This window comes from Plutella xylostella, chromosome 20 (assembly GCF_932276165.1).
Source record: "Plutella xylostella chromosome 20, ilPluXylo3.1, whole genome shotgun sequence".
Lineage (NCBI taxonomy): Eukaryota > Metazoa > Arthropoda > Insecta > Lepidoptera > Plutellidae > Plutella > Plutella xylostella.
In genome coordinates this window covers 3,478,143-3,494,282 of record NC_064000.1, presented here as the reverse complement: position 1 = coordinate 3,494,282, position 16,140 = coordinate 3,478,143, and the positions used below count along the sequence as shown (strand labels likewise).

At 42.7% G+C, this 16,140-nt stretch overlaps 1 protein-coding gene across 3 annotated transcripts in view; it reads left to right on the top strand.

Moving 5' to 3' along the window:
• The window catches only part of LOC105388873 (WAP, Kazal, immunoglobulin, Kunitz and NTR domain-containing protein), a 43,732-nt gene that overhangs the window by 12,709 nt on the left and 14,883 nt on the right, over positions 1 to 16,140 (top strand). For 2 of the 3 annotated variants that reach the window (XM_011559900.3, XM_048628365.1), the window contains 2 exons: positions 8,237 to 8,401; positions 9,015 to 9,191. In XM_011559900.3, coding sequence (XP_011558202.3) covers positions 8,237 to 8,401; positions 9,015 to 9,112 — 263 coding nt within the window. In that variant the 3' untranslated portion in view covers positions 9,113 to 9,191. Of the gene's footprint in view, positions 1 to 8,236; positions 8,402 to 9,014; positions 9,192 to 11,682; positions 11,685 to 16,140 lie in introns of those variants that run through there. The other variant, XM_048628364.1, reaches the window with a different exon arrangement.

The window sequence follows — 16,140 nt, the reverse complement described above, 5'->3', positions numbered from 1 at the left end:
GCTCATCACCGTTCCTTGCGATGATGACACTGCGGAGACTAGCGGCAGATGAAAAAGAAATCAACCCAAACAGCATTGCAGCAGATGTCATTGAGTCCTGCTTTTACATGGACGATCTCGTGCATGGCTGTCATACAGCAGAAGAAGCTGAAGAACTGGAAGAAAACCTTATGTCGGTGCTCCAGAGTGGAGGATTTAACCTGCGCAAGTGGAAATCAAATCATTTACCTATATCAACCACATCAGAATCAGAACAAACAGAATTTGACTTTAAGCAAGCAGAAACATCAAAAACTTTAGGGTTAAGTTGGAACCCCATTCAAGACTGTTTCACATTCCAATCAAAAATTGAAATATTTATTTATTTATTTATTTATTTATTTACAAAAAACTAACACTATTATTACAGTTACAACCAATTCAATAGTGTAGCTACTTAAAATAATTTTATATACTTAATAATAATTTAAGGTCTAGAGCTAGACCCACAAACAATAACATTTAAAAACAAACAATTAAAATAAATTAAAATACAGGAGCCTCCCTATCCGTAACAGATAACAAACAAAGCAACTTTCGTGAATTCACTCAGCGGACAATGATGAATGTCCGTCCTATCATCGATCCTGTTCAAGAGGTGTATCGCGCGGGTGACGGGCGCCTGCCGGAGCAGGGCGGTCCTGCCGCAGGGTGCAGCAAACGTGCGGGATTTACGCGATCTTAAAGAATTGCTAGGCACCGTCAGCCGCAGCTGCTGAAGTATACTGGGATTGCCAGTCTTTCCTCTCCATATCCTAAAAAGGTATGATGTCAACGCCAGATCACGACGAACTTCCAACCTATTGTAACCTACCATTCCTAGCACGAATAGAGTTGGGTACAACAGTGGGTATCCGGGATAGACTCCGTACAGTTTCATGTAGAGAAAACGTATGAATTTATTCTGAATCTTGTCAATCATGCTACTGTACTTCACTTCACTAGGAGCCCACACTACGGCGTTGAACTCTAGTTTGCTACGAACTAAAGCATTAAATAGAGCTTTAATGGCCGTGATATTTTTAAAACCTCTAACTGTTCTGAGCACAAAACCCAAAGTCTTAAACGCTTGTTTGCATACTCCCGTTATATGTTGCTTGAACGATAAATCCGAAGTCATTCGCACGCCGAGGTCCCGTACCGAGGTTACTCTCTCCATTGGGCTCCCCCCTAGAGTGTATTGATGTTGTACCGGATTTTTACTTCGACTGAAAGTAATTACGCAGCATTTGGAACCATTGAAAGACAGTTTATTCTCACGACTCCACTCCTCGACATTGTTAATGTCCTGCTGGAAGCGAATCTGATCATCTTGACATGAAATTGGGGCGAACAACTTGAGATCGTCTGCAAACAATAGACAACCCGAAGATTGTACGACTTCAGGCAGATCATTGATTAAAATGATAAACTGCAATGGCCCCAGGTTGCTTCCCTGACTTACTCCGGATAGCGTGCGGTAAGGGTCTGAGTAATGGTTTCCACATTGTACGTACTGTTTGCGATCTATTAAATAGCTCGCAAAGAATTCCAGCGTCTTCGGAGTGCATCCTGCTCTTGCCAATTTTAGAAGAAGCACGTCATTATCAACTAGGTCAAAGGCCTTACAAAAATCGAAGTAGGCCGCGTCGACCTGCACCCTCTGATCTACTTGTGGTGTTATGGCAGTGACAAAGTTCAGAAGATTCGAGGTAGTGCTACATCCTGAGCGGAAACCGTGCTGAGCATCACTCAGTTGTCCTTTAATCTCTGTATAAATAACCTTATATAGAGCGGATTCGAAGACCTTAGAAAATGTGGAAAGAATAGCCACCGGTCTATAGTCTTTGACGTCAGTTCCTCCGCTGCCCTTTGGCACCGGGATGACTCTAGTCAATTTCCAACAGTCTGGATACGTGGAACTCTCTAAACATATATTATAAATGTGACAGAGCGGGCCCACCAGCACCTCGCGGCAGTCTCTAACTAGGTATGGTGGAATGCCATCCGGTCCAACCGCTCGCTTGGGCGCGAGCGCCCGCAGAGCGTCGCTCACGGCGGCCGGCGCTAGCGCCTGCAAGTGCACTCGCGCCGCGCCCTCACTGCCGCCCGCGCGCGACGCCTGCGACGCTGATAATTCAGGCGCTCGATCACAGTAAACTGAGTGAAAGTACCGAGCGAACTCAGTAGCACACTCTTCGTCGTTTAAAGCCGTCCCATCCTTTTCAAGCCTAGATTTATTTGAACTTTTACTCCTAGATTTAACAAACCTCCAAAAGGACTTCGGTTCGCGTGCAAATTCACGTTGTAACTTATCTTGGTATGCGCTATAGTCCCTATGTATTTTTTCCTTAACTCTGGTTCTAACCTTTGCAAAAAGAAGATAATCTTCTTTACAACCGCTGGCCTTATATTCTTTGTGAAGTCTCCCCTTCATCTTAATATCCTTGATGAGGTCTGCTGTATACCAATCAGGGTAAATATATTTATTTTTGTATGCACCTAACCCTTTTTTGGGCACGAACTTATCTATTTCCTTGTTTAGCCTAGAATACAGAACATCAACCGCCTCATTAGCATCCCTTATAAGATATAGGTCAGACCAGTCAATATTAGCAATCGCAGAATACAGTGAACGGAAATCTGCTTTGTAAAAGTTCCAAGATTTACAAAAGGAGTCGCGGGAGGGGGCGAGAGGCGCGGCAGGCGCGGGAGGCGCGGGGCGCGCGGGCGGGCGCAGGCGCAGGCGCACTGCGAGCGGCGGGTGGTGCGCGTCCACCGGCACCAGCGGCTCCTCCGACAGACCCACCGTCACCGACGCAATACCCCCTGTACTTAAAACTAAATCTAAGCAACGGCCATTACTGTTACGAACAAAGTTATGCTGAGTGAATCCACAAAAGGATAAAAAGTACTCAAAATTATTCATTGTTTCTAAAGAGCAAGAACTCATATTAAAATCACCTATAAATATCATCAGAAGTGGTGACAAAGAGATCATTCCTATCAGACCTTTCGAAGATCTTCGATCCCATCGGATGGCTCTCCCCACTAACTACAAAATTAAAAATTATGTTCCAGCAAGTATTCATGTCACAGATTGGATGGGACGATCAACTACCAAAAGATTTAACCACAGAATGGATGGTGCTTAGAGAGGACATCATAAATATAAACTATTATCAAATACAACGATGGCTTGGCACTGTAAACGGCGACGAGATTGAGTTGCACGGCTTCTGCGACGCGTCTCTGAAAGCTTATGCGTGCGTCATCTACTGTAAAATCAAGAGAGGAGACCATGTATCAATCAACCAAGTAACTGGAAAGGCAAGACTAGTTCCAGCTAGCAGCACCAAAGAAGAAAAGGTATCATTACCTAGATTAGAGCTATGTGGCTCTCTTCTACTATCAGTTGTTATGGAGAAAGTCATACAATGTCTATCAGAAGACTATAAAATATCAGTTTACGGATGGTGCGATAGTAAAATAGTGCTAGGATGGCTGCAGGGTGAGCCAGCACGTTGGAAAACTTTCGTGGCCAATAGAGTATCAAAGGTGGTGAAGACCATCCCATCAGACTCATGGAGATATGTGGCATCAGCAGATAATCCGGCAGACTGTGCTAGCCGAGGACAATCAGCCACAGAACTCAAGAACAACGCCCTCTGGTGGTGCGGGCCGGAATGGCTTCGAGAGTTCGAAAAAACAACCGCTGAAAAGGAAACATATCAAACCGATCAAGAAATCAAAAAGATAAAACAAGTAAACGTCACGCAGCAAGACAACAATGACGTCATCAATAAGGTCATCAACCGTTTCAGCTCCCTGAAAAAAGTTGTACGTTCAATCGCATGGTTGAAGCGTTTCGTGCAATATTTATCAAACAAACATCACAAAAAACAGCAAATCTGGAAACCTTATCTGTCCATCAGCGAACTCAGAATCAGCAAAATCATAATAATAAAGCACACACAGCAGGCTGAGTATAGCAAGGAGATAGATAAATTACAATCAGGCCAGAGTATCAGCGGAAAGAGCAAACTGTTGTGTCTTACGCCCTTTTTAGACGAGGAAGGTATCCTCAGGGTAGGGGGTAGATTGAAACACGCTAACATGCACCCCGATATGAAGCACCCGATCATCATACCAGAAAAGTGCAGATTATCGGAACTTATCATAGATCAAACACATAAACTCACATTCCACGGTGGACCTAAAATGACTACAGGAGTAATCAGACAAAAGTACTGGATTATTGGTGGTTACCGTGTTGTAAAAAAGCAAATAAGATTGTGTGTTAAGTGCAGAAAGCACTCACCATCAAAACATCAACAACTAATGGGCGACCTACCGGAGCCAAGAATCAACACCGCTCGACCGTTTTATCATACAGGTGTCGATTACACCGGCCATCTTTATGTCAAAGCTAGTAAAGGTCGAGGCACCAAAACATCAAAAGGATATGTTGCGGTATTTGTATGTATGGTCACAAAAGCCGTGCATCTCGAATTAGTTTCGGATTTATCAACATCAGCGATGCTCGCAGCCCTAAAACGCCTATCAGCAAAAAGAGGGACACCTGGGCACCTGTACAGCGATTTTGGATCCTGCTTCATTGGCGCTGACCGAAAACTGAAAGAAGAATACGAACAGATCAAAGAAACATTCGGTACAGAGTTCATGAGCGAGATAGCTGATATGAATATCGAATGGCATTTCCAAGGACCATCATGGCCGTCAGCAGGAGGTTTGTGGGAGAGTCAGGTCAAACAACTGAAACATCACCTAAAGAGGGTTGTCGGCGATCAAAAACTGACATTTGAGGAGTACTCCACGTTACTCGCTCAGCTAGAAGCCTGTTTGAACAGTAGGCCCCTGTGCCCAATCACAGAAGACCCGAATGAGCTAGATTGTTTAACACCTTCGCACTTTTTGGCAAGCGGTCCTCCTCTAAACGTGATTGAAACGGAAGAAGATCATAGAAGTAGATGGTATCATACTCAAAAAATATTCAACGACATCTGGAGGCGATGGAGAAATGAATATCTGACGCAGTTATCCATCAAGGGTAAATGGCGTAGCCCTCAACCAAACTTCAAGGTCGGAGATATAGTTATCATAAATGACGCGAATTTGCCGGCTGGGAAGTGGCCAATGGGCCGAATCTTAGAGGTCCATCCGGGAAAGGACGGATACGTGAGGGTGGTAACTGTCAAAACGAAAAACGGCATAATAAAACGTCCTATCGTTAAATTATCAATACTGCCTGTAGAGCAAAATTATCAAACTATCAACAACCAAGCAGCAGAAAGCGATGACTCATCAAATGCTCAACGCAACTTGCCTCCCACTGAACAAAACAAAAGGCCAAAAAGAACAATCAAAAAGAAGAAACCATTCAACCTATCATTACTCGTATCAGCATTATTGTTCTTCTTCAGCCTAATATCAAACTCCGAATGTACCTACAACTATACAACGTTCAAAAACAATCAATCAGTCTATTTTGACAAAATATCAAACGCACAATTAATAAGAGATGAGTGGCGGCTTATCGTTTATTATGACATGAACCCATACCGAGACGGCTTGTCGACAATTACAGAGTACTTATATTACATAAACAAAATATGTACCAAGATAAGAAGTCAGTCACACTGTGAAGAGATCATGTTACAACTGCGACACGAGTTCGGAGAAATAAAGCACTACGATGGTGTACTATCAAATCAACAGACGGTGAGGCGCCGGCGCAGACGTGGCTTAGTCAACCTCGTGGGAAACGTAGCTAATACCTTATTTGGTGTACTAGACAGCCAGTTTGCAGAAAAATATGAGAATGACATCAACCTCATCAAGCAAAATCAAAATCATTTAGCAATGTTGTGGAAAAACCAGACATCGATAGTTGAAGCAGAGTTTAACTTTATCAAAAGATCTGAGGATATTATGGATAAACATCATAAGGCGATCAACAAGAGACTATTGAATTTAGAACAGAATCAGAATAATATTCAGAAAGACTTGAACAGCATATCATTAATCAATGACTTCACGATGTCTGCTGCTATAACCAGTAATTTAATATCAACATATAACACGAGCTCAATATCATATCATCTCATCTTACCAAGGACCTTACACTGCCTGGTGAAGACTCAAACTTAGCGAAAATTTATCATCTATTAAAAACTAGAGCAAAACTATCAAAAAACTATATCATCATTGAAATAACCATACCCTTAGTCACCAGAGACTACTACGAGATTTTAAAAATAATACCGATTCCCCATCAAATACAAAATCGTAAAGTCAGCATAGTTCCAGTAGCAAATTACATTGCTATCAACCTAAGAAAGGACACGATGATTCGAGTGTCTCAAAATGAATTACAGTTATGTATGGAGAGGGATCAGTCATCAATCATTTGCAACTTAAGGTCTCCAGTATATTCAATCAAAAGTGACGAAGATGTGTGTCAGAAGAAAAATGGGTCAAGTCTATGTAAAACAGCTGTCCAACTATGCGACAACGAATGGATAGAGCTGAGTCAAATAAATACATACTTTTATTTCTGTTGCGATAAATGCCCGATTAAATTATTATGCCCAGATCAGATTACATCATTACAATTACAATCAGCTGGCATGTTTGCTGTCGGAACCGATTGTGCTATAAAATCAAAAGAGTTTACATTATACTCACACAATCAGAAATCCAACAAATTAGTACTGCACTCAGAAATAGAACTACCAAAAATGGCTGCTATTAATCACATGTTTAATATAACGCTGCCATTAGAGAATATCACCACAGAATCAATATCAGACCAAGAGCACCAGCAACAATTATCAGAAGTTCAGAGACAACTGGATGACATGAAGCAGAGAGTACCTCTGGTATCAAGCAGTATGAGCAATCATGACATTCATCACTACGTGGCGGTGTACGGGATAGTAGCGACCCTGGCGATCGTCGGCGCGGCGGTGGCGTGGCGGCGAGCGTGCGGCGGCAGGCAGCGCGCCCGGGCGCCGGCGGCCCCGGCAGCCCGCCCAGTGGCCCCCCGCCCGGGCTCTCCGGTCCTGGTGGGCCACTCCAGTGTGTTGTGTAGTGACAACATTCGATTGCAAAATCTCTCTTATGAGTGCAGTGATAGTGGTCATAAAATACCAGTAGTATGTGCGCGTAAAAATAAGTACAATCGATCAATGTGATTGGACAAAATCATTTTCTAACTATCATTAGATTAACTGTTAACTTTAGATTAATTCTATTAATATTATAATTTTTGGAATAACTTCTATTTAAGAAATGTATCAATTTCAGATAATTTACTTAGTCATTACCTTATCAGTAGATCATGTATTCAATTTTATCATTTCGTTTCAATATTATCTTCTCTCGTCTCTGAGTGGGGAAGATGTTAGAGTTAACATCTAGGCATTAGTTTGCATTTACTTAAACGTGCGACCTACTTAGACTTAGCGACAATTGTACCTACATAATCATATTTCAGTGTTCAATATACCGTTCACACATTACGACGTCTTTTCATTATCATACGTCACGCGGCGGTTCGGCACTCACCCTATCAAACTATCAATTATCATTAACTATCAACCCCGTTGTTGTGGGCAGCAATCAACCCCAACAACACATTCTCTTATTTTTGTATAACTTTCTTTTCTCCGTAGGGGGGTGATGTGGCGAAAGCCACCCTTGGTAGATTATGTAACCATGGTAGTTTTTAATACAATTCATCTGGCACACTTTGTGTCGCCCTGTGGCCACCCTAGGCACAGCGGGATACCCAAGGGCTCGCTCTCTTCCCGCGACATCACCGGCCCGATCGGACGTGCTCATTTTCACTTGTGCATGTAATTAGTGTTCAAATAAATGGACTTCATATAGTAACTACATAGTTTCAGTTAGGTACATCAAATAACTCCATACAAGTAAACCACTATCTCTGGCCTCTTCCAATGACTCTGTCCTCGGCCTTGTTAATCCGAACACTTATGTCTATATCCCCGGTCTATCATCGTTACTATGTCTGTACGTCGCTAGCTAGCCTAGCACGGGGCATACGCGCCAAGACGACGTGACAAAAGTATTGCGTCGTCGCGCGGCTTCGATTGCTACCCCTTTTGGAGATTTTCCCTGTACTTACCTATTCAAAACACTCAAGTGATTCCCACACTGCTCCTCATTCCAGCGGGCAGCTGCCCCCTCCCGTCCAAGACGTTCAGCTGCAGTCCCAAATGCAAGGAGCAGTACGACTGCAGCCACGGCCGCCTGTGCTGCCCCAACTCCTGCAACGCCAAGTCGTGTGTGGAGCCGGCCGGGAACAGCGGGGCTGGCGGGAAGGATAAGTATTCTTGTGAGTGCAAGGCATACATAGATAGATAGATAGATAGAATATTCTTTATTTGTACACAAGAATAGATTATACAAAGCTTAAATATAAACACATAGGTACAAAAAAGGCGGTCTTATCACTAAAAGCGATTTTTTCAAGACAACCTTTACATGTGTAAGATTTTGTCTTGATCAGTAATCATCCAATGGGTGGTGCACGAAAGGAGCCTCGTTCAGTGAAGTATTGTGACTGGTACTAATCTGACTGGTCAATCTTTTCACTATTGTTTATTAACGACACGCTGCGGAAGGTCTTGCCGCTTTCGTATCGGATATAGCCACGAAAATGTTAGTCCCAAACACTCATGATCGAGATCGTCTTGCTGAACATAGGTACCTTCTTTGGAATAGCACAAAACTCTGTCCATGGTCTTTCTCATCTTAACACACCCGGCTCTTGTAAATGTTGGACTCGTATAGCTTGTCTTAAAAAAAGTCTCAAAAATAATAAAGACAAATGCAGATTATATACCTATTTCAAAAAGTGTTTCAGGATTTGTCACCCACTTTCGAGTTACAGCTTTTGCAACACCCTGTATTTGGTCTTAATAATTTACAATGCACTTTGTTCGCAGCCGGCGGTCCTGGCAGCTACTGTGACAACGTGAAATGCAACTCCTTCGAGGTCTGCAAGCCGGACGCCTCAGGGAGGAAGAAGTGTCAAAGGGCATAGTTCTTGCTTGATTGACTGAACTTATGTTATATGCCTATAAGATTTAGGTTGGTATTTTATGTTATTTATGATCAAGTTTGGTAACGTAGGTTCATAATAAAATAATGCCTACAAGTGTAACTATTAAATATGTAGGTAAGTACCTACCTACCTACTATTAAAAAATCATAGGTATTTTTATTTCTAAACTATTCGACAAGTAGGTACATGTTTGTAGGTATATTTATTTCAAAATATTATAAGTTAATAAAAATATTGTAATAAATTCGGCAAGCATTTTATTTAACTACTTTTGACGTGGGTAAGTTGGTATAATAGACGCATTTTTCCTGAAATAAAAATGACATATTATGTATCTAGCCTATCTGAAACCTAGTTAAACATTGTGAGATATGGCGTTTCGACTTTCTCCGTGTTCGGCATCATAAGGGTCACAGTGACAGTTATAAATAAAGTCCATTTTTCTCTCCACCTTTAATTTGCAAGGTGCGGGTGCCTATATAAATAGAGTGAGTCGCCCGCGCGCCTCAGTTGTAATATCACCATGCAGAAATGACTAGGTTTCAGATAGGCTAGATACATAATATGTCATTTTTATTTCAGGAAAAATGCGTCTATTATGTAGTCTGAGCCTATCTGAAACCTAGTTAAACATTGTGAGATGTGTTTATTATCGCATGCTGGAGAGAAAACCAACTGTGACCCATTATAAGCTACTGATGAGTATATCAGTAGATAAATATTTGAATCTATAAATTTATAATGCATAGATTTCTAGGTAATAGATATACTAAAAAGAAAGGTATAAGTATACATAAGACTTAAGTACTTCCTTATTATTCCTGACTTGTCAGAAAGTTATGGAAGGTATGTACCTATACATATAGGTAGGTATTTATACATATGGATACACACAGTGCCTCTTCGAAAGCAATACTTATAAGTAATTATTGATCAAAATCTTGTTATTGTCAAGGCAATATTTTTAACATACACTAGCCGAATGGATGGAACCAGTGAAATACTTTGCAACAATATTTAAAAGCTGTAAAATGTAGAATATCGATCCAGGCCGCTGGGGCTCAGGTCAGCACATGCTGACTAGGGTATGTAATTCTGGACTGACCTCAGAAATGCAGCAGCCGACCTTGGAGCCTCGAGGACCTGCTCAGTCAGCCCCGTACGACGACACGGCCTGCAACACCTGGCGCGGCATCTAGTCCTTGGAACGAGGAGTGGTGCTTGAAGGGAAGATAATTTTACTAAATATCTCAGCCTCATCAGCTACTGGAAAAGATAAGATGAAGGCTGTGACACTGGCGGATAACTAAGTAAGTATTCAGTTTTTCAAAACATGATGCAGGTCACTATATTCATATTCTAGATTGACAAGTAACACACAGTCTAATTTTGTATTCTAACTAACTCGGCGGTTAACGAGTTCCTGTGCAGTCCTACTAGGAAGGAAAGTTATTTTATAAGCCTTTGCACCGATTTTGTGGGCTACTATCATTCTGTATCATCATGTGTGAATATTATGAGCTCCGGCAGCATTCCTTGGTAGATGACATCAATTAATAAAGATTGATTAACACAACCATACCAATTGTAATAGTTGATAAATGAAACCCGGCTAACATGTCTTAGCTGGGTAAGTAAATGATCAGTCATGCCACCAGGATAAGTAAAATGATCAGTACTTCATATGAAAAACATTAACAAGGTCACCTTTAGGTATGTTCGTCAACACTAAGGGCAGATCTCGGCCAAAACCTTAAGGCTTCGCCTTGTTGCAACTTCAAAGGTACGTAGGTAGGTACCTACTTACATTGTTGTAGGTTCGATTTTGAAACCATTAAGTCAACCTAGATAAAACAAAATAAAATAGCTCGATTAAATAAAGATGGTACGTAAAGATGTTAGTTGTACCTGATCAGACCTGATGCAACGACAGCCAACATAGACTCTCTAATCTGTGGAAGCAACAATCATGGTGGCGGGAACATGGACAGTTGGACGAGCCACCTCGAGCCTGACTTATCAATCAGAACTGACAGTTCGCCAACAGCAGATAGCTTGCGGCTATCTATAGGTAAACTTAGGTAGTTAGCTATACCCAAGAAAAAGTCCTTGGACATCGATATGACAGTTGAACGACGAATAACTGTGACACTCTTTAAAACAAAAAGGCTTGTTGTTGTCCAGCTAAGGAAGGTTACCTACTTCAGCGACCTGGTATTGCATTCTGAAAGAACTGCGAAGAGTTAATATTATGACTAATAATTATTACTTATTTAGAAAGTTTTCAGCAAACTCTAATAAATCAAGCAGCTACCATGTCACCGCTGCCCGGTAACTCTGTACTAGCTTAGTAGATATATATACCAGTTTTAGCCTTCAGCTAGAGGCCAGAGAGCTCCTAAATGAGATGCGAGTACGAGCATGACACAAGTTATTTTTTACTTGGTAACTAGTTACGTAACTAACTGAAAGATCCATAAAACAGTTGAGGATTACTCAAAATGGAATTGTGAAAACGGCACGTCTGCATGTTAACCAGTCAGTCTAAGTAGTTTCAGCAGATACAGTGTTGAAAAATAGTAATGAAACGTTTGCGCCAGAATCGAATTAAAAATACATTTTCATTAGAGAAGCCGTTTAGGCATGAATAGGTACTTTCACCCTTTGGATTGTGCTCCAAATGATGACCTTCGAAATTCATAATAATAATATAATAATAATAATAAATAATAAAAATCTTTATTTTTTCTCTCACACAGATGTTTACAGAAAATGTATAGGTTGTTATGCTAAGATTAGATTGTACATTAGTTTTGATCTATGTGAGAGACTGGTGTCCGTACTAGGAGACCTGTATGACGGATTACCAGCCTCTCCTACTCTGAACCATGTGGACAATGGATACAATGCGTCTTAACATAGAAATTTAATGACGACTGCCATTGTTTATTATCTAGCCCCGTACATTGAGTAGGGCTGCGGCTACACGTGATGTGATACACAGTACACAGTAGGTATATGCATGTTCCCAGAATAGTGGAAGTTATAATTTTACCAAAAGGTAGTCGTCTCGTGCAAGAGCACCGTTACTCGATTTATTCGATACACAACTAGTAGACAGCTGCTGCGTAGGAGGTTCACGCATTTTTCAACAAAGAGCTCGGATACACACTCACAATCCACTGGGACATAAGGAAGACAGCTAATATGGTGCCACTAAGAAACCGCGATGACACTCCGATCATGATCACCCGACAGTAGGATCATAATAAATTCGGTAACTTGTGAAGCGGTATGGTATAGCAACAGCGACTTTCACGAAATCAGGAATTAGCTCAGTGCTTTTAGGTTGAACACTCGCCGGTGGGATTCACTTTGTGCACGGCCGAGAAAAGAAAAGACTCAAAGCTGGAATCTGCCGATGTCATGACACTTAAGATAGTGTCTGGGGGGTCACTTTATATGACGAAAAACGAACTTTCAGTGCACTGCGGCGCGAGCCGCTCTATCTGTTTGTATGTATTAAACGTGCCGATTGCACGACAGCTCTCGTTCGTTCGTTTCTCATCAGTATAGAGTAACGCTCCTGTACTTACCGTGCGTCACCATTCCCATGAGCAGTCCAATGATCTTAAGGCAGTTTAGAACAAAAGCTGCATTAGACAGTTTCTTCAGCAGAGACATCGAAATAAAAAAATTATTGCACAACTATCCCCAGGAGCAGTCTACAGGTCACTTTGGGCAGTTCAGAAGAAAGCTGCTTTAATAGAATACCCTACCTCAGCGGAGGCATCAAATTGAAGTAGGTACTATAACACTTTTAGAAGCGGTGCACGTTACCCGATTTGTCGTCATCCATGCCGATGCGGCTACGGCGACTGCAGGTGATTACTCAGGCTTCCTTGGTGTGCCTCCCTTGTATGGCTAACATGACCAACCTTGGCAGTAATCGTTCGTCTGCATATGCCAAAATCACTGATGAATAGCGCACGTTACTCGATACCTTCTAAATAAGTCACTCATAATGATGGCTGATGATGATGATGACCGTGCTAGCAATAGTGCAGGCGGTTCCACTGAGCATAAAATCTCTTCCCAGACAGGGGGCGTTTGGATCTGGCAACCAGAACAGGAGTGCCAGGTGTGCGCAGCGATGCAGGTGGGACAACACAGCCGCCAGGGCAGGAGTGCATGGCTGGGTCTATGCAGCGATGCAGGTAGCACAAACCGGTGGCCAGGGCCAGGACCGAGTGTACGCTGCGATGCAGGTGGCACAAAACGGTGGCCAGGGCCAGGACCGGGTGTACAGCCGCCAGGGCAGGAGTGCATGGCTGGGTCTATGCAGCGATGCAGGTACCACAAACCGGTGGCCAGGGCCAGGACCGGGTGTACGCTGCGATGCAGGTGGCACGAGACGGCGGCCAGCGCAGGAGCACAGGGCCGGGTGTATGCTGCGATGCAGGTGGCACGAACCGGTGGCCAGGGCAGGAGCGCAGGGCCGGGTGCAGGTTACACGAAACTTCAATTTCACCGAATCGGCCTGCCTACCCTCAGCGGGTAGGTACCGGCGGATCACATTACTCGCCGCACATGCCACAATGACCCAACATACTGAAACTCGGAGCCACGTGCTTCCTGTAAAAAATCCTATGACGGTCCTGGAAAGCTCCTGTTTGTAAAGCCTTACATAAGCTATAATCAAGTGCATTATTGTAATAGCAAAATTTTTATCAACTGTTTTCTAAAAATATTAGAAATTGAGGGTAGAAAAATATATTTTTATTATTTTTTCCTGTATAAAATTAACATATGCTTTACTTAAAGCGGTAATTAATGTAAGTATCTAGCTCAAGCGCCATCACGACTATTGAATCGGACCCTACTGCGTGGGATAAAAACCCCAAGCGCCGGAGCATTATGACCAGTGGCTGAGCTTTTAAAAGCAGTAAATAATAGCATTTTACTCACGGCTTATCAACTCAAACCTTCGTTGCGAAATCCTCAGCAATGGCTGCGTGCGCAGCAGCCGGCAGGCCCCGCGCCGCCTGGTCCGCATCACGCTACAGCTCCCGGCAGCGAGGACTCCGCAAATTCAATATTATATTTTTCCCCGTCGGAGCGAAGCCGACGAGAACCGTGGCTACATTGAGCCATTTTGCCGAAGTGTTCACTTCAAAAATCAAAAACCAACTGAGGCGCGCGGGCGACTCACTCTATTTATATAGGCACCCGCACCTTGCAAATTAAAGGTGGAGAGAAAAATGGACTTTATTTAACTGTCACTGTGACCCTTATGATGCCGAACACGGAGAAAGTCGAAACGCCATATCTCACAATGTTTAACTAGGTTTCAGATAGGCTCAGACTACATAATAGTGCAGGACGCACTATTTATTACTCTAAGGTATCCCTATATTTGATAAGTATATTTAAAAAATACGCTCCTTGACTTAAATTTCTGACGTGGCGCACAGACCGCAAAGCTGAAGTGGGCCTGGGCAGGCCACGTCTGTCGCATGCACCCGGACCGGTGGGCCAGAGTTGTCACCGAGTGGGTGCCCAGTGACGGACGTCGGCGTCGAGGAAGACCTAGGCGGAGATGGCGGGACGACTTGGATAAGTTCCTACCTGAGTGGTCTGAAGTGGCGGAGGATCGCGATCGTTGGACCAAATATAAGGAGGCCTTTGCCCAGCAGTGGGACACAAATTCGGCTATTAATATAATAATAATAATATAATAATTCTTTATTGCAGGTGTATACCCATATTTAAAATTAAATAAGTACATAAAATTCACAAATAATGTACAATAATATGGTCAAATTATAAAATTAAAAATACACTATAAAATATAAAAATAAAAAGCTTAACCTAAATAAAACTTAAGATGTAGGTAGGGTCATTTGCGATTTGCGGTCAGCTGTACAGAGAGCCAATGTTTTAGGATTGGGCACCTGTAGTCATTAGCAACGTTCATTAATATTGCATTCCCAGCACTGCGCAGCCTGTGCCAGAACGAGGCGATCCGGGACCTCATGATGGCGAAGAAGTCGGGCACCCTCGCACTGCAATACCGCGGCTGCCGCATGAGGATGCGGTATGCGTCGTTATACTGCACCCTCATGGCACTCATTGATTTGCGTGTAAATTTGGTCCACAGGTGACAGGTGTACATGTTTTGGCAGTAAGCCCTAAAGAGTGTGATTTTTACATCTTTATTGCACCTGTGGAACCGTCTAGCGAGCATGTTACACCTCACCGAGAGCGCCCGCCGCTCGCGCTCGATGTCCTGGTCGTCGGTGAGGTCCTCAGTCAGGAGGTGGTCCAGGTACCTGAACTTCCGCACCTGCTGCACCGGTGATCCATCAAGAGAGATCCCTGGAACCCTCTCCGGACCCTTTCCTGCCTTGAAAACCATGAACTCCGTTTTTTTTGACGTTGTATTTCAGTCCATGAGAATTAGCATAATTCTCACAGACCGAAAGTAGTTTACGTAAGCCATTGATCGAGGGACTGAGTAGCACCATGTCGTCCGCATAGCTTAGGTTGTTTACACAAACACCCCTTACATGACAGCCGACACCAGTGCCCCTCAGCTCCCCGATGAGGTCATTTATATAGGCATTGAAAAGGTCCGGAGAGGTCAGACCCCCCTGGCGCACCCCGCAGTCTAGCCTATATTCGCTAGAGGTTTAAATATATATTATTATCTTCGAAATATAATTGGCCCGTTTGGACAGCTACACAAATTTGCTATTTAATCTTGATTTACTTGTTAAAATAGATAAAAAGACACATAATCTGGCTTATTTTTAAACGGCTGAAAGAAAAAAGAACTTTTGAAGCACCAAAAGTTTATAATAGTTTAGATTTTTTATGATTTAGGTTTGACACCACCTGTAATCCCATACATTTTCGAGCTGTCCAAACGGGCCTTTTATATTTCGACGACTGTAAGTACATATACTCTTTTTTTTAAATAATATTCCAAATTTAAAATAACTTGA